The 19,109-nt window shown below is 35.1% G+C and overlaps 1 protein-coding gene across 1 annotated transcript in view; it reads right to left on the bottom strand.

Moving 5' to 3' along the window:
* Positions 1–17,820, bottom strand: part of St8sia4 (ST8 alpha-N-acetyl-neuraminide alpha-2,8-sialyltransferase 4) — a 95,829-nt gene extending 78,009 nt beyond the window's left edge. Inside the window, exons 1-3 of the mRNA XM_046460288.2 lie at positions 17,355–17,820; positions 11,353–11,484; positions 4,234–4,491 (exon numbers count right to left, since the gene is read on the bottom strand). Of these exons, the coding sequence (XP_046316244.1) occupies positions 4,234–4,491; positions 11,353–11,484; positions 17,355–17,467 (503 nt within the window). The 5' untranslated portion in view covers positions 17,468–17,820. The remainder of the gene's footprint in view (positions 1–4,233; positions 4,492–11,352; positions 11,485–17,354) is intronic.
* Positions 17,821–19,109: the final 1,289 nt, after the last annotated feature.

Below are 19,109 nucleotides of genomic sequence, written 5' to 3'. Positions count from 1 at the left end.
TATTTTAAGAAAGTGGAATGAGGTGAAGGGAGAGGGGAATAGGAAAGACAGTGGAATTAATCTGACAAAATTTTCCTATGTACATATATAAATACATTACAGTGAATCTCACCATTGTGTACACCTATAAGAATGGGGTCCTGTTAAAATAAGATATATGCTATGCTTGTACAATCATATTAAAATGGAATCTACTTTCACGTATAACTAAAAGAACCAATAAAAAAGAAAACTCAGAAAAAAACTTGGGCTACATATCCTTAGTGTACACTTTTTTCTAGAAAATCTCAAATTCTATTTTTGAAGAATGGTGAAAAAGTAAAAAAAAAAAAATAAAGAAGAAGGAATGGTATAAAATATACAAATGTGTCCTGTACTTTTCCAGGTACTGAATCTAAAATGAAGCCATGCAAATAATGTTTTTTTTTTTTTCTCTTATATTTTAGTTGAGGAGACAAGCAATGAAGTGGTAACCGTGGAATGGAAAAGTTCCAAAGGTCAAGTGGAAGGTCACAGATGATGATGGTGGCAGACTGTTTCATATAATGCAGGCAAGGAAAACTCTGGCTTCAGGCAAGTATGCAACCAGGATGATCAGTTAATGGACTACTTCAAGGTTCCAAGCAAGAGTTGTGTTAGGGCAGTAGTAGAATTCATGAGAAATCATTAGATTCAGCATATATTTTGAAGGTAACATCTGTAGAATTGGCTAACATATTGTCAATGACATTAAGCAGAGAAAAGGATCAAGTCTATCTTAATGATAATTATAATTTCTTCCATGCACATTTAACATAAAAATAACTAAAGATATTGTATGTGCCTGGGATGTGCAGGTGTGTATATGAATATAAAAAAGGAAAGAAATTCATATAAGCTATTTCCCACATCATAATAATTTAAGTGCTAACTTCCCACAAATATGCCTTTTTACACTTGACCTTTTACTCTGATCTAAAGTCTCTAGTTTCATATAAAGCTAAGATTTATATAACAAAATCATTAACAATGTAATATAGGTTCTAGTACAGTGTAGATTTGCAGAAATACATATGAAAATGTACAAAAATATTCCAAAGTCATAAGTATATATTAAAACTCTAATAAAGATAATGGTTTATTTATAAACTGTGGTCTTCATAACTCTTATTACAAATTACAAAAATAAGTTTACTATCAATTGAGACTATAAGTATTTCCTGTGACATATATTCATATATAGTAACTATCATTTTAGTCCATGGTAGGCCTTTTTTTCTCTTGGAAGAGAAATCTTTTGGAAACCCCTAGCAAGAAAAGACACTAGGTGATCAACTATTTCAATATTATTCTTGAAGTTTTCAAAGTGTTTTTTTTTTCATACTACTTTATTTTTGCTAGTTATGCAAGCAAAGATTTTTACCTTTAAAAGTTTGGTTATATAAGTAATAGACTCATGGAGTCTGAAAGAAGGCAAAGTATATATATTTCATACAAAGTGTGATGTTGAAATGTCACTGTGGATTCAATGAGGTTACCACAAAGGAAGTGGTAAAGGTATTCTTCTCCTTGTCCTTCTAAAGCATTCGTCTTGTGTCCTGTGTTGATGGAGACCGGTTACCCAGGTATCAACAACACACCCTCACATCCACCCAGTAGTTATTAGGTTAAAGACACAGGAGCCACAGAGTGTAGAGTTAAAACAAGTAGACAGGTGTAGTGAGTATTTACTGGAGCATGATTGTTGCAGGAATAATTAAAGAGTATTTCAAAATTAGAGTGGAGTTTATTAATTTAAAGCAGAATATAGGGTTTTTTAATCCTAGAAAGAAGACACTAGATAATTAAAGGAAAAACACATATATATGTTTGTATTATCCCAGTGCCTAGAACCTCAGTATTTTGCTGGAGGAGCCCCCAGAGTAGCTTAATAGTGATATAAATCTGCAGTTGTCCACAGTAGAGGACCTTGATAACAGGTAGCCTGCTGCTCCTGTTTACCAGCAAAAGAGAAAAAAAAATCCTTAATTTTAGAATAAAAGAAATGGCCTGTATGATTCAGGGAATCAGAATTTTATTTACAAATGGATGAGGGCCCAAGAGTCTCGAAACCTACAGATTGGTCAAAGCCAACTACAGGAGAGTGAGCTACAGTGCAGAATGTATAGTTTCTAGGAAACAGATGCAGGAAAAATGAATATGAAAGACTGTCTTATAAAATAAGGACAGTTACTGGTGATTCTTAGGGCATTCCAGACATAATATAGGAATCCAATCACTAGACATTTAATGAAATGAAAGATAGGTAATTGGGCTGGGGATGTGGCTCAAGAGGTAGCGCGCTCGCCTGGCATGCATGCAGCCCGGATTCAATCATCAGCACCACATACAAACAAAGATGTTGTTGTGTCTGCCAAAAAACTAAAAAATAAATATTAAAAAATTCTCTCTCTCTCTCTCTCAAAAAAAAAAAAAAAAAAAGGTAACTCAGTAATTTTTGAATTGGAATAATGCAAAGAACCCAGCCAATACAAATTGAAGTAAAAGAGTCTGAGTAGAAAATAATATTAATAAACTGATATTAAAGGATAACTTCCATCAGGCCCTTCTCATTGCCCACAGATAATAAGAGTTTTCATTCTAGAGTCAGAAGTAGGGTTGAATCTAAAAGCTTAGCTAGGCCTCATTGTCAAAGCTTAAAGAGACACAGGAGCAAGAAGTGAGCCACATTTTGAGCGTTTTCATCCAGTAATAATCACATTTTAAAATATCATTCTTTATTTTGCAACAATTTCTAATGTACCTTAAAATTTTGCTTCTTTATTCTAGCTGCCCTGATATTTTCTTCATTTCAGAAATCTAGAAGTCTTACATTTTTGTCACTTACCACAAAGACATGTATGTTTGAAACTCATTTGTTCTACTTCCATTTTCATTTCCTCATCTAAAATTCTTTCTCCTTTTTGTAAACAATTTCTTTTTGCATATTTACATGTTGATGGAATTTTTCTCAGAGTCCACTCAATTTAAGAGTTTATATGTTTAAAGGTCCAACTCATTACAAATCAGTATCTGACCAGGCAATCGACAGAGAAGACAATAAAATAAAATGTTCACAGCCATGTTTGTTATTGTAAATTGTGCTCACCTGATAATGCTCAGTGGGATTGTTTCACAGCTACTACTGTTTTTTTTTTTTTAAGTAGTAGCCTAATTATGGTCAATGCATATGTAATTAATAACTATATTTTAAGTAAAAATATAAATTTTTAAGAGTTATATTTTCACAGCATATTTTTAAAGGGATTCAAATATTTGTCAATTTGTCAGCTCAGCATATTTTACTATATATCTTTATGCCACACTCTTGCATATTTAAATATATATATTTGTATGTGTGTCACTCAATATATTTTTTTAAATATTTATTTTTTAGTTGTAGTTGGACACAATACTTTAATTTTATTTACTTATTTTTATGTGGTGCTGAGGATTGAACCTAGGGCCTCGCACATTCTAGGTGAGCACTCTACCACTGAGCCAAAACCTCAGCCCCTCACTCAATAATTTTTATAAACAACTTAAACAAGTCAAAACCCATACAGATATAACAACTGAAAATTAAAAAATACTAGTTATGATGTAATATAATTACTTTTCTACTGTTATTTTTTTCAGCTAATAAAAAGTAAACCATAATTCATCCAATATTTAATAAACACCAATGAAGACCAAACAGACATGTTCAATTATGTGAGAAATCTCAAAAGCTAAAATATGCTAACATACACAAATACTGCAAATAATGAATAAGAAGCAATTTCTCTTGGATATCAAATATAAACCTGATAATGACTATATCCTTAGAATCCGCTAAATAAAAAAGTAAAAATAGCTTACATCTATCTCATCACTGCAGAGCAATGTTCATAATCAATAAATGAACTTATACAAAACTAATGAATACAAATATGAGTGATTAAGAAACCATTGTTATGTTAGTTTTAAATTTAATAAAATGGTTACTTGCTTTCTGTCTCCCCAAGCTGTTGTGAATCATTGCTACAATGAGATCACCTCATTGAATATTAAAATGAGTACAGTCATTTTAATATTCTATCCAAGGTAATTATAGGTTAGGATACAATACACAAAATAATATTTTAGATAAATGTTTGAGTTCTCAGTAATACTTAATATTAAATTCCAACTTTTCATCATTTTTTTATTCTTAAGTAAAATGAGGAAGCTCACCTTATTACAAAATCATGACTGTCAATCTCCTTTCCACATTCACTGTCTAGCAGAATGCCAGAATTTCCAACAACTGCACAAGTCTTAAACCTGCGGTTTTTCATTGGCGAAACTTCAGGTAGGAGGCTATGTAGATCGTGAGAAATATTTAATGTCCGGCGCCTGTCAAGCACATAGTGAATGACATCACCAGGCTTAAAACTGCTCTTGACTACTGAGACATCTCGTTCAGCATCTAAGAAACGAAGAATATTCTTCCTGCATGTGAAATACAAGCAAGATTTAACATTAATGACAACATATCCAAGAACTGGTTATATCATTTGCAAAGTGACATGTGAAAATGTCAACAGGTATACTACTAACCTTAAATTATTAGTGGTAATCAAACCAACCAATTAAGTAGATTTTATAGGAAGTGGAGTACATTTCTTAAAATCCTTCATGCAGAAATTTACAATGGTTTTGTAAAGATGTATAGTATATACACCCATTTGTGGAGCAAAAAAATACTTCATTCATCAAAATATGCTAAAAAAAACCAAACTATTAAATACAGCTGTCACTTGATTTTACAAAATGAAATATTCTACTAGTTTTTTCTAAATAGTCATTTATTTTGTTTAATGTTGTTTGGCTGTGAAGAATAGAAATAACTTGAATGTACTTTTATTGCGATCATAGATTATACTTAAGAAGAATAAACTTTACAGTAAACTTATGTAGTTATCCAAGACATTTGTATTTTATAATATTTGAAGAAAAATAGCACTAAATTTATAGGAAAAATTTCTTCTAAGCTTAGGACCCCAGGAAGTAAAATGGGTAAAGGAGAAGATGAATTGACATAGCACTGGATTATATATGGCAGAGGTAGCTTATTTTTCCTCCTATCTGTCTTTTAGTATTGAACCTTCAAACTTTCACATGTCATGGATGGTCATCCAGAACATCTCCAAGTTTTTAATTCCATGTACAGCTTGGTTTGGTCATAAGAGTTAAGTTTCCTAAAAGGGGGATATGAGTGGATCATGGACATGATTATATAAGAGAGAAAGAAACTTCCCTTCCAATTTGTTTGGCCACTGTATTAGGTTTCCTCATCTAATACCTAATCTATAAATTAGTCACAATGTGAGCTGTTATACAAACATAAATTATATGCATATGCTAAATACTTAGAAGATAGAAAATGAAAAAATGCATGCAGATCACTTCCTAGAAATTGGAAAACCTTGGCATGAGCAGACAGTGCATCATCTGCCTGTCATATTTGAAAGTTGTGACTTATATCTAATAAATTTGTTGTCCTTGGAAAACTGATTAAAAAGAGTGTATTTGTTGCACTGTGCTGGTTTCTCCTTTTAGAAAAACATTAAAAGAGATGAAGTCAGGCTAAGTCATAGCTAAGTTGGAAGCTGAGATGAAAGGGAATGTATCTGGGTGTGTATTCTGAAATATATGAGAGTCTAGTAATTTGGACCTCCCAAATGTTTCTGTATCCCAATTAGTGAGAGATGTGACTATAAATTGTAGACATCTCAGCAACACAAAGGGTATTGCCTTTCCATGTAAGACTATAGACTCAAATGAAGTAAGGATGGCTATCATTAAATTGAGGAAAAGGAGAGAGAGTTCAGAAGAATTAGAGGAGAGTAAAAGCATAAGAACCAGGCTCAGCAGATATTTAGAGTTATTTATACCTGAAACTAACTAGAAGAAATCACTATAGGACTCTAGTAAATGTTTTAGAATATTCTATTGTCAAAAAAAAATTATGAACCTGGTCTTCAATAATTTGACATTATTTGATCCATGGACTACAAAGCATATACTAACAAGAAAGTATCAGAAAATTTCACTCCTAGGTTGCATATTGGAGAGTATTATAAACTTGCATTTTCAAAGTGATAAAAAAAATATGTTAACAACTAGCACCTAACACCAAAAGTGAAATCACAAAGAAGCTTTTATACATACTTATTAACTAACATTTATTTGTCTTTTTGGAAAAGTAAGTAAATACTTTGACACCTGGATTTCAACAAAAATGTTCTCATTTCCTGTGAAAAAGACAGGGCAGCCTCTAAAATAAAGACTGCACGGATGTGGGGAAATCATCTAACTAGGTGATGCTATCATTTTCCTTTGAACATACTTAAGTAGGTTGCTGTAGATGTATTTGAAGATGTAGTCTCACAAGTACTGACATGTTTGCAAGCTTGAGTTGAGTAGGTTAGAAGTTCAGACATGAAATTCTTTATCATGGAAATCCAAAAGGGAAAATTCTTTTTATTGCATCAAAAAAGTTGACACATATCTATCAAGTAGTAGAGAGAGGGACTTTCCAATATTGGTACATTTTCCATGTAATAAAAAAATTAGCAAAAAAAATGTACACATCTTCTAAATTATTAAGTATAATTAAACATCTTTGTTTTATTGGAAACATAAAACATTTTGGAAAAAAATTATACAAAAAAATCAGACTATAAGAGTTGAGCAAAGTTAAAATGTTATTTTAACTCACAATTGGAAGAAAAGAGTGTTTAATGAACTAAAAATATTAAGTACAAATGGTAATATATTATGTATCCTTTCAATTTGTATCATAGGATCATCAGTGTTTTATTCCCTTAATGATAGCAGTAAAAATAGTGAAAGTGCTTTTCAAAGCAATAAAAACTCAATTCATGTAGATTAATCAAAGAATAAACATGTAAAAGTTGCTTACATAAAATTCAAAACAATTTTTTTTTCTGGGTGTAGAATTGAACTTTTTAAACCAAAAAAAAAAAAAAAAAAAAAAGGAAAGGAGACCTTAAATAACTGCAGCTTGTTCTTATACTGACCCACACTTTTATTAACTTTTAATTTTTATTTTAGGGCTTTAAGCAATGCAGAGAAAAAAAATTGATATAGATTCCTGATATAACTGTATGAAAGACTAAAGTAATCACTAGGAGTGAGTAATATCATGACTTAAGTGCTTAATACTCTTCAGAAACAGGAGAGGTTAGTTTATTTCTTCCCTGTAGCAGGCTGAAGGCATTTTTTAGATTATAGATGCAATGGACCATAACAAGCTCTGTGGATTTGCTAAGTCTAGTTGTTGTTCAGACTATAAATATGTGAGGAGAAAAAAGAGAAATAAAAATAAATAAATAAAACTTGTATTTACATATATTAGCTAAATGTCATTGGAAGCATTAAAAGTTCTTGTATTAAGGTAAATGAAGCAGCACTCTAAGTATCACCAAGGAGATATATATGCTTTTGTTCAGACAAAAATGATATGAGTTTATCAGCAGGGTAAACAAAATTACTTCAGAGCAAAAAAAAAGAAAACTCATTTAACATCTGAGCATTAAAGAAACATGAATCAAAAAAAAAAAGAAAAAAAAAAGAAAATGTTTTATAGGCTGTACCAGTACAAGTTTTCCTAATATGTGGTCAAGTTACTATCAGGTATTCAAAGCATGGGTTGTGCTTTCTGTGGAGGCCTTCAAAGAACAACAGGAGATTCCTCTTAGGTCTTCTGTGGTCATTTGGTGATCCTTATGAAACTTTTGAAACCTCTTTAGATAAGTAAACATCTAGATTCAGCAACTGTTTTAATGTTAAAGATAACTGAAAAAAAATCTGAAACCATGTTTCACTTTCAGTGGGACTAAAAATCTTAGTCATCAAAACTATCTTTCGTTAGGCAATGTTGGCTTAAGATGAAGGGCTGGTTTAGACTGTTAAACCGACAGGAATAGATTCTATACTGAAACTTTTCAACTGAATTTTCAACTAGAACTTCCCTTTCAGCATCACCCATCATTGAAATAGCAGCTGCAGAGTTCTGGAGCATTAATTTACTAAACCTTGTTTTCACTTGTGAAATGTTAAATATAGCTAACCTATCACCAGATGCCATTCTTTTTTTTTCTGTAGGTTTCTTGTCAACAACCATGCATGCTCTAGCATCTAAAACTTAGAATAAATGGCATAAAACAATCAGAAAGTATTTTGTGACAAAACTTTCAGATGGAACACATCACAAGTTGAAAATAATATATATTATATATCATAATACATATATCAAGAATCAGTTTTTGTATACTCTATCCAGTGACTCCATGCATACCAGCCCCCCAAATAAAAATCACTGAATGAATTCAATCAGTAATGCAACAGTTCAGTAAAAAGAAAAAAAAAAAAAAACCTTAAAAAAAGGATTAATGGTTTATTATGCCTATAAAAATAATTAGAACACACATTTTTTCAAAGAATTATTTCTACAAGAAAATTTGCCCCAGAGGTCTAAAAGAACATTCTGTAAATAGTTGATACTTCTGAACTTAAGGTCTAGCTGTTATAGGGAAGATATTCCAGTATCAAAAGAAATATTCTAAACAATTATAACCAAATAAAATGCAAAATTGTCCCCAAAACCTTGAAGAAAAGCATTTTCATTTAATTTATACACTAGACCATGTTTTGACACTTGACACAGAATATTGGGTAAATAATATTCTATTATTTCAGCACAAAAAGTGCCATGATATTGTCCATAAATATGCATGCTAATTGTTCATATTTTTATTATCAAAACATAAACTTCCTAGAAATTTGTTTTATAACAAGACTGGTTCAATATGAACCTGTCAGACAAGATAGAATTTGAGTCTTTACTTTGTTACTAATAAGCTTCATGACCTACAATTACCTATACAGATCACTCAATATGAAAACTAGGAAATAGATAGTATAATCCTTTTCCTAAAGCAAACATATGCATGCACTACCAAATTATTTTTGACAGGTAAGCAAATATAAATTTGCTATCATGTTTAGTTAACCCATATGTCTTACTTGTTTGGAAAACTTGATATATATTATACTAAGAATTTAAAATAGTCTATAAATTGTTGAAGTCCTAATCTCTTCTCATAATTAACTCATACATTTCTACATATCTATATTTGGCATTTGTATTTCTTTAGAATTTATTTGATATATAAAAATGAGAAAAATATGAAAAAAGTGAAACCACAAGAATTGGATATAATCAAATAAATCATCTCTCAGTACAAACTTCACAGATGCATTCACAACATCTAATGCAACCCAAAAATATAAATGTAACTCTCATGAATTTGTAAAGTTGCAATAAGTGTATTTCTTAGGTCAGTTTATGTTTAACACCTTTACCTTGAGTATCTTGATAAGAACAAAATCTATAGTGTCATATGAACATTTATAAGATTCACTTTTTATAGAAATTAGGAAGGCATAGCTGAATATACTAATCAAACCAGTGTCAACTCTTTAATTCACTTGCTAGATTTTAATTTACCCAAAATTATTTAGCTTGGCTATATATGTTATTTAAACTATTATAATTTTCTTATTTTACTTAACTTTCTTTCACTATTTTGCTTTACTTGATTTGTATCGTCTAACCTAGTTGGCTTTCTTCTTGCTAAACCATTCAATGAAAGTTCTCTTTCCAGATATGCTTATTCATCAATCATTTTTCTTTCTTTTTATTTAACCATATTTATGGTTTTTTCCAATGTGCCTCCAAGAAATATGAATCTTTTTAATTATATCTGGTCTTATGGTCTTCTGCTACCTAATTTCTCATAATTATCTCACTTCTTGCAGAGTATCTAAATTCAAATAGGAGCTGGCGGTCTGAGGCAGAAAGGAAAACAGTATGCAGGGATCATGAGAGAACAGAGCCAAGGACATAAATATGTCAAGCTGTAGACATCCTGTTCCTCACCACTTCAACAAAACAGCTCTCAGGAAGAATGCGGGTGCTTGGAATCTCTTGATCTTTAATATTGGCTTGAAATTACTTTCCCTACCAAGTGAAAACAAATTGTCCTTAAAAGCCATGATCTCACCAGGGGGCACTAATTAATAAAGTCATTAGTCTCTACAAATCTCCTCATTTTATAGTAGATCAAGAAAATATACAAAGCTCCCCCTAAACTAAAGCAACCAAACTTGTATCACTGGGCAGTACTGTAGATTGATTCCTATTTCCTTTCCAGTCACTTCCAAACCTTTAATACAAAGTAGCCTAACTTTTTCTGCATTTCCCTGTCATCATTTTTTAAACTTCCAGATATCTTTCAAGTATACTTCAACTTACAGTGAGTGTCTTTACTGAAATGCATTCTATGAATGGCATACTCTCAAGATAGTTGTAATAGACTCTCCCCTAACATTGTTTACGGTCCACCTTGTGTGTAGTTAGGAACCAAGAAGTGAGTAGGTAGAAACCTAGGTAGATAAACCAACCCATTTTCTTCTAATGAACAAGCTACACTTACAAAGTATTTGCATTAATATTCAGCCATTGTGTAATAAACATTTGATACTAAAAAAATTCAGTGGTTTTATTATGTAAAGGATGTATTCTTTGGAAATTTGAGAGTTATGGTTTACTGAAATACTCTAATTTAGACTTCATCTAACAGAAATGTAATGAAAAGATAAAGAGAAGTAATATCCATAATTAGGATATTTCTTACTAGTAACAGGATTATAATGGAAGAAAATAATTTAATGGATACATATAGGCCCTAAGCTTGATTTCAAGTCTATTTTGGCTAAAATACCATGTATTATAAAAAATAAAACAAAATCTAGAAGTTTATTTTCTGGTTTTTATCCATTTTATACTCATACAGATGTAACCATTTAAAAGATAAAGTCAGATCTATTTTTAATGATCACCAAAATAGGAGTTGAGTAGTCTCTATTTTCATCTTGATGAGAAAACACAGGACCAAATGAGGTCTAAATAGAGATCAGTATTCTCAAAATATATTTCCATCCTCAGTAATTAAACATATTAAGTACTTGTACCTTATTGACTATTATGTTCCATTAATATAAAGACATATATATTTGAAACTTACATATTTACCTTTAAATTTTTGACTATTATTTTATTTTATGGTTTCAAGTTCTTCAATGAACAGCATTAAATATAGCTGTAACACTCTTTTGTTAAAGTAGTCATACTTACACTATAAATCAAGTGTTCATATTAGTTTGCAAGCCCAACCTATTTGAGAACATGATGTGAAATTGTGCCTTATTAAAGAAACTCACCTTATCTCCAGGACTAAAGAGGAATTGATTTTCCAACCTTCCACAGAGTGCTGGAAGATTGTCGTTCCAGCCTTTCGAATGATTTTATCAGAACTATTCACAAGTGATCGGCTCAAACACAATTCACCATCCCTGAAACAAAACAAAAATGACAGTTTTATGAAAGTTAGAATTCTGTCTAAGACGCACAATACCTAATTTGATTAATCATAGTGGTGAAAAATTAGATATAATTTTTTTCTGCAGTTTAGAAGGAAAGTATAAGCATGATGAAAGATGTTACAAGAATAACTGTGAGAAACAAATGGTTCTCTGTATTAAAAAGTAATTTATAAAGCATTATTGAAATGCTAATTTAAAAAATTGGTATCAAAATATTTTCTCAACAATAAGATAATTTCCTGATAGTAGGTAATGGTTGAAAGACAGGGATTGTAGTAGGAAGAAACCCATCAGTAAGCATAACTTTTGATAATTTCTGCTGTGTCAAAAAAAACAAAAAAAACCTATCTCCTTTCAATCAGTATTGTCAGCTAGTATCACATGGGGCATGGTGTGTTGATTACCTGGAGGTAATGATGATGGCGTGAGACAGCTCTGTTATCAGTTATATCATTTAGACATAGCTAAACAACTCATTTTTCAATATGCTATTCTCTTGGCACTTTATATATGTATCAAATTCAGAGAAAAAGCCAATTATTATGGAACATAAAAAAAGACATAGCCAACTCAGTATGTAAATTTATTTATTTACATGTCACTTTTAAAATTTCTTAGAATCTCAAAAGCATAGTTAAAAAGTAACATGACTATTTGTTCAATCACAAAGTCTAAATTTGTGTTTATTATGTAGGCAATCCTCTCCTACTATCAATGGAAACATTGCTTGTGTAACAGCTGTTGGATGAATTCCATAATTGGATGCTGATACTTTGGTATTTTGGTTTGCATTCTTTTTTAAACATGTAGTTTAAATTTGAAGCATCTCAAAGCATCAGATGAAGCCACTCCTTGTGAAATTTGGAACTCTATAAAAACTAATATTTAAACTCTCCTACTGATGAAAATGATACATTTGCATGCCTGAGCATGGCTAATAGTAATCATTTTACAGAGGTCATTTAGGATGCAAAGAAACAAGAGTGTTTTCTTCACTACTCCGTGGCCCAGAAGTCAGTCTTCATATTGCATGTTTAATGATAATAATTGCATGTAAATGATAATGTGAACATGTACAGAAGTTAACTTTTACATTTTTGAAGATGTGCCTTTAAGAGCATAAGCATAAATTATCATTTTTTTTTTTTGTGGAAGGAGGGATCTTTCCAATCTTCCTCATTAACAATTACCCTGTCAATATCATCTTTCTTAGTTGCCCTCTGCAGAGAATGACTGCTCAAGAAGAATAATGCTACATAGTTTGCTATGATTATAATAATTATTTCTGATACTAACTTATCTTCATAGAAGTACAGATACACATGGTTGCACTTTTTTACATCTATAGGAGACTGTTGCATTGACATGTGGATGCATTTTTATCTGTACAATGATTGTTAGGAGGTACTTACTTACATGGAACCTTTTCAGGACCACCAAAATTTCAGGAGCAATTTTAAAAGTTTAGATTAGTTGTATATGAATAAAATGTTACCATCTTGCTCTGTTTGAATTGTGTATATTTAACTGATGATAGGCCAAACATCAGATGTTAATGACTGGGAAAGAAATTTGAATGGGATAATCTACAAGTAGTAACACTTTTCCCTTATAGTCAACAGAATTCATGTGGGAGATGGCCAAGCTCAGTGTAGTCTGAGATTCTAGGGCAAATTTTTTGTGTATAAAGTTCAATAAGTCCCAAGAGATTTTTCACATGTGGCCTTGGTAGCATTCTGTCTTAGAAAAGACTTCCTTCCTGTGAATGTAAGGCATGAAGGATGTCACCACCCACTGCTTATTTCATATTCCAGATTGGACATGACTTTTGAACAGCTGCACCACAAACATGTTTTGCATAGGACTATCTACCAAAATATTTAATATGTGCTTTTAAAGGCAAAATAGAAAACACATCAGATAAATCACTCATAAAGCAATATATTATACATTATTCTTGCTTATAACTGAGAAAAACCCAGGAAGACAGTCATCTCTAAGATGAAACTAATCATTATTTTGTTACCTAGGATCTAAAATATTTTTTTTTCTCTTTTGATATGAATTTCCAGGCTTCACCACAATTTATCCATTTTCGTTCTGCAGTTCATAACAAATATGATTTAATTCTTTTCTGGAAACTTGATCCCCAAAGCCCTACATTCAAACCTGATGAAACTCTTCATAACTTGGTTTCAAAATGAATATTTTCCCTTAGGGCTAGGCTAAACTTCCTCCCTAATTTAAAGTTTTAAAAGTCATTTAAAAGAAAAGAACTCACATCAAACTAAGGTTGAACACAAACAGCAGGCAATTTGGGGTTTTTATTTATTACATAGGTACCAAACAACTGAAAATAAAGATGAGATGCTCTACTTTAACTTATTGCTTATGGGTTTTGGCAGAATTGCAAATGTAACATGTGAAGTAAGTGCAAATTCTGGAATTCCTAATTTACAAGTGTATATTCTACCCTAGAATAAATTGAAACTACCTTGGCTGACAATAGTAATACTCTGAATACTTGTCTTCACCATCAATTTTATCACGAATTTCACAATATGTTTGATAACTTAGTAATATAACCTCAGTAATAAGCCTATTATAAAGGAAATCTCCAGATAAGAAATATAAGTTAAAGTGTCATTTGTGGTCAACCAGGAAAATAATGTGTAGCAAGTTTTAAGTATAACAATCAAACATCTATATCACATTAAAGTTTGTTACAGTTTTTGTCACATTAAATGAGCATATCATGTATTTTACCTGTGGGAGTCATATTACCCCACAACTTTCAGTACCATTAAGGTGTGGGGGCGGGGGCGGGGTAGAAGCCTGTCAAGACTAGAATACTAATATAACCAATGCCTTTTGACTTAAACTTTATTAAGTTATAACAATCACATAAGTTCTTTGCAATTCTTTGAGTTAATCAATCACATAAGTTCTTTTATCACTTGACCTATTCTAGAATAATTCCTTATTAAAAACATACTGCTAGTGTTCCTTTGGACATATGAAAACGTGGATGTTTAATCGAAAAGTTGTGCTGGTCTTCTTTTTCCCTCTGCAGAGAATGACTGCTCAAGGAGAGTAATGCTACATTAACTCTAGATGGGACTCCGTTAAAAGAGGAAAGGGGTAGAATAGATGCTTGCCTATGGGTGGCGGGGCGGGGGAATGGTAGCAGGATACCTAAGTATATATTTGGTGGGATGTTGTAATATTAAAGGGCTATGGGAGTCCTGTAACTGCAACTACTGCCAACCTGCAAGGGACGCAGTGCCCCCCAAAGGCCAGAAACTGACTGTTACTTCACTTTGAAATTAAGTACTGATCTGAGCTTTTGGCACCAACATCCAGTTTAGTTTAAACTCATTTAAAAAAATAAAATAAAGTCCGGCCTCGCCTCAAGGCTTGAGTAGAAAGAGTCAATGACATTATTAGATAGTCTGATGAGTCAACTCCGCTACCAGAAGCACTCTTTGGGATTTGAAAGAAAACCACGAGTTTGTATCACAAGCTTTTCTACTGAACGTTTCATTCTGGGGAAAAGGCAATGGGCGCTCAGGGACACTAACTACCGTTCTGGAATTGCTCAGAGCAATGTCTGGGGCAGGAACCCGAGGCGGCACAGCAGCCCGGACACTTAGGGGCAGCAGTATGAGAGTGACGCCTGCGGCCAGCTTTTTGCCTTGCCCCGAGGGACTGAAATTGCAGGTTTTAATTAAGGAGGACCGACTGGGTTGCCGCCAAGCACTGAAAGTGATTTTTTTTGTTGTTGTTTTAAACGAAGGGAGTCTGATCCCTACAAAAACAGATTTCCCCTGTTTTCTCGCTCATTCTCCGACCCTGGCTGCTAGCTCACTGGGGATAGATCCAATGCTCACCACTCTTCCTGTTTGGTTAACTCAAGTGCCCACCCCATGCCTTCTCAAAGAACTGAACCCTCAGCTCTGCTTGGAAAGGGTGCGGAGAAGAGCTCAGTCCCGCTAGCCCAACCGCTGCGCCGTGCCCGCCTCTTCTTCCTCAGCGCCCAGGGCTGCGTCCACTGCCCTAGGCATCCAGTAAAGGGCCACAGAAGAAACGTCTCCTGTGTCATATGAACTGTAATGGGTCTGTCAATTCCCCTAAAAGGACTGATAGCGCGCTCCTTCTTCCCGCCTGCAGTTTAGGGCGGCTCAGAAAGGATGCTTCCCTAGGATCTGGCGCCCCCCTTCCAACATCCACCCCTCCCACTCCTGCTCTCCAGGGTTGCCATCCAAGGTCCCAAACCCTCAGAGTCCTTGCTGGGCTTGGCCGCTTTGTCTCCACACAGATTTATCTTCAGAGCCCACCAACGTGGAAAGGAACAAAGAGCCTCAACCTTCACACTCCAGCCTCCTCCTATTATCAGAGCCCCCACGCGCGGGATCACCACCTTGCTAAAGACCTCTTTGTCTGCCTGGCAAGCGCAGGTCACCAGAGATTGCTCACCCTGCAGCCCAGTCCTAAGACACCAAAGTCCTCCTTTCTGACAACTGTCATGACTGAATTTTCAAACCACCCACTCCTGTGTAAAGGATCTCAGAGGGTTCTTTTATTTAATTTTTTTTCTTTCCCCGAATGAACAGATCCTGAACAGATTTGTTGATGTATAACAACCATTCAGCCCATTCTTTATTTGCTTTTCTTTTTTTCCAGTCTCTCTTGGCTGTACTACTGTTATCCCGGTTTTTATAGAATAGCAATGCCTTCTGTAAGGATAAATGTGCATTTTGCTCTTAAATGCTCATTAGTTAGGGAGGAACAGGAATATTAAATGGGCTGCATGAAGTTTAAAACTATATTCTGGCAGTGCTATACAAAACACACACACACACACACACACACACACACACACACAGGCAAGTTCTCATTCTTCGTTTCAATAGTGTCAGAGAAAATAAAAGCCAGAAGGGAATCTCTGCTAGAGTAGAGTTTCCCACAGTGGACGCCTCCGGACTAGGGAGGATTTCCGAAACAAGACTTTGAACAGAGTTGACAACCAGGTTCACATCCTCAGAAAATCGCTTCCAAGCTATGTCCCCAACACAAAGTTGCACCACCCCCTGGGTTAACTTCAAAGGCACAGAGCCCAGAAGGAGGGAGGAAGGAAGTGTGATATTTAGAGAACTTAATGGGGTGGGGAGATTCTGAACTCAATTAGAGACAAACTAAAGAAATAACAGAAATATTGCCTGTTAAGATGAAGTACCCAGTTTCCTTCTAAAACTCTATCCAGAACGCTTATGCGTTTTACGTGGTGGTGCTGGATTTACTAATTCAAATTAAAATGCACAAATCTGTCCAATGTCAAAAGAAAAAAAAAAGAAAAGGAAAGAAAAGAAAAGAAAAAGAAAAAGAAAGAAAAGACGGATTTCCTCCTTAGTGGGATTTAAACTTCATCTTTTCAGAAAACCAGCTTTCTCTAGTATCTCCCTAGATTTACAGGGCAGAGAAAGAAGGAAGGGCAGCCGTTTGGTGAATAAAGATATCTCCCTTGAGTTTTGCCCACGGATTAAAAGGACAAGGGCACGTTCTTTGTTGACACTTCTGCAGTGACTTCTCTTTTGGCGTGCGAACAACCGAACAACCGGCAAGGATAACAATTGTCACTACGGAACAGGGCAAGTTGAACTCCTACTGGGAACAGCGTAGAGAAGCACACACACACACCTCAACAACAGCCTTTGTTATTTAAATCACGAGAAAAGCCACACACAAGCTCAAATACTCACAGTATCACAACCATCACTTTATGCACATTTCATTTATGGTTTGACTTTGGGTCATATCCTGAAATGAAGCTTTGAATTTACCCAATGAGTTGCGTCTCCTGGTGCTCCTCAGTTCTTGCTATTTCTTTTGTCTTATAAAAGATCAGGAGCAGACTTATAGTGCAGATCGTCCACCTCTTCCTAATGGAGCGCATCTTGGGTGCCCGCTAAAGTCCTGGTTGCCCCAGCTCCCGAACCTTCTCTCGATATAAAGGCTCCGTTTTGGAGAATTAGACCGGTGGGTGGGGGGGGGGGGGTCTGAAAAATGCGAGGAGAGCGTGGAGCCGGGATCCTAGGATCAGGTCGCTAAGGTCCTCTGCGACGGAGCTGCCTCTGGTCCTCCAGCGCTGCCAGGAGCCCTCCCGCGCGGTTAGCGCCAGCCCGGCCTGGGAAGCTCAGCGCCTGCCTCCCTGGGGCTCAGGTTTCTTTTCAGATGTGACACCTTGTGCATTGGAGGTGGCGGCCGCTTCTGCAGCTGGGTTCGGGGGCGTCACTGGCCCTTCCCTCTTGCTAGCAGGGAAATGATGAGCAAAACCAGCCAATCACTGGGCTGAGTGGGCGGAGGCTGCAGTTGCCTCGCGTTGCTGGAGGCTGCTTGGATAGTAATGTCGCGGGCTCTGTCTGCACTGTGCTTGGAGAGGAAGCTCACGGTCGTGTGCGCGCGCGCTCTCGTGCACATACATACACACACACACACACACAGACATACGCGCACTATATCCTAGGACACCAAAGCGTCAGCTTTCTGGACCCGGAAGCTGGTGTGTTGGTATTTACATGGAGAGAGCACCTTTACAGAGAACAGATTAGGAAAGCGTCCCGCCCAGGAATGCTGTGAATAGAGCTGGGCGGCGGGGAGGGGAAATTTGCCAGAGGGATAGCTTCTTCAAGCGTCTTTGCTAAACATACACACTCGCACTGGCAATACACGCCCTTTGAGGTAGTGTGAAACCGAGCAGTAAAGAGGAACAAGGAGGACGGACGCTTATTATTCCATGCACAGCTCGATGTAGAAATCACAAATACAAACGACTCAATTAGCTCACTCAGAATAAGTGGTGGACAAAGACCCTGGTTCAAGATCTTCAAGAAATAAGTGATGACAGAGCTGTCATTAGAAACTTTATAGATATTTATGTGACTCTCCCATTGTCATTTGGAAACTCCTCACGAAGAAGTCAAGGAAACTCCAATACCACTTAAACTTCATTGCGGAGAAACAGGAATCTGAGAAAAAAGTAGCTACCATGGATCTATCTTAAAATCAAGCACACCTACAAACACATTCACAGTCTCAGGAAAGAGGAAAGCTAGGAAGGAAAGAAGGAAGGGCAAGATCCTCTCTGAAGGTCTCATTGGTAATTATTTGATCTCTGGTTTTCACCCTGTTCTCCTTCCTACCATTTTCCTTATTCTATTGTATTGTCAGGCAGATGCAGGTCATTCTTGGTCATTAGAATTTACATGTTTCCCTGACTGGAAATGGTGAGGCCCACCACCACTACTTTACCAGCAAGGGGTAAGAGAGGATGTTCTAAGTTACTCCTTCCCAGGCAGCTTGAAATAACAATAACCATCATCTTATTAAAAATTCCCAGGTCTTAGGGATATAGATCTGTGGTGGAGGTCTTGCTTAGCAAGTGGGGGAGGGCAGTGAGGTGGAAGGAATAAGATGGGGGCAGGGGACTCTTAAAACCTGAGGAAGTTTCAGCCAGTGCTTGCCATTCTCCACCCAGGGTTTAGGAAGTTAAGAATCTCTGAGTTCTACAGCTGCTTCTGTGCAATAGAATGAACTAA

Source organism: Marmota monax, unplaced genomic scaffold (genome assembly GCF_021218885.2).
Source record: "Marmota monax isolate L192 unplaced genomic scaffold, Marmota_monax_Labrador192_F-V1.1 WCK01_AAM20220418_F8-fsc00006, whole genome shotgun sequence".
Classification (NCBI taxonomy): domain Eukaryota; kingdom Metazoa; phylum Chordata; class Mammalia; order Rodentia; family Sciuridae; genus Marmota; species Marmota monax.
This window is presented reverse-complemented; position numbering and strand designations above follow the sequence as displayed.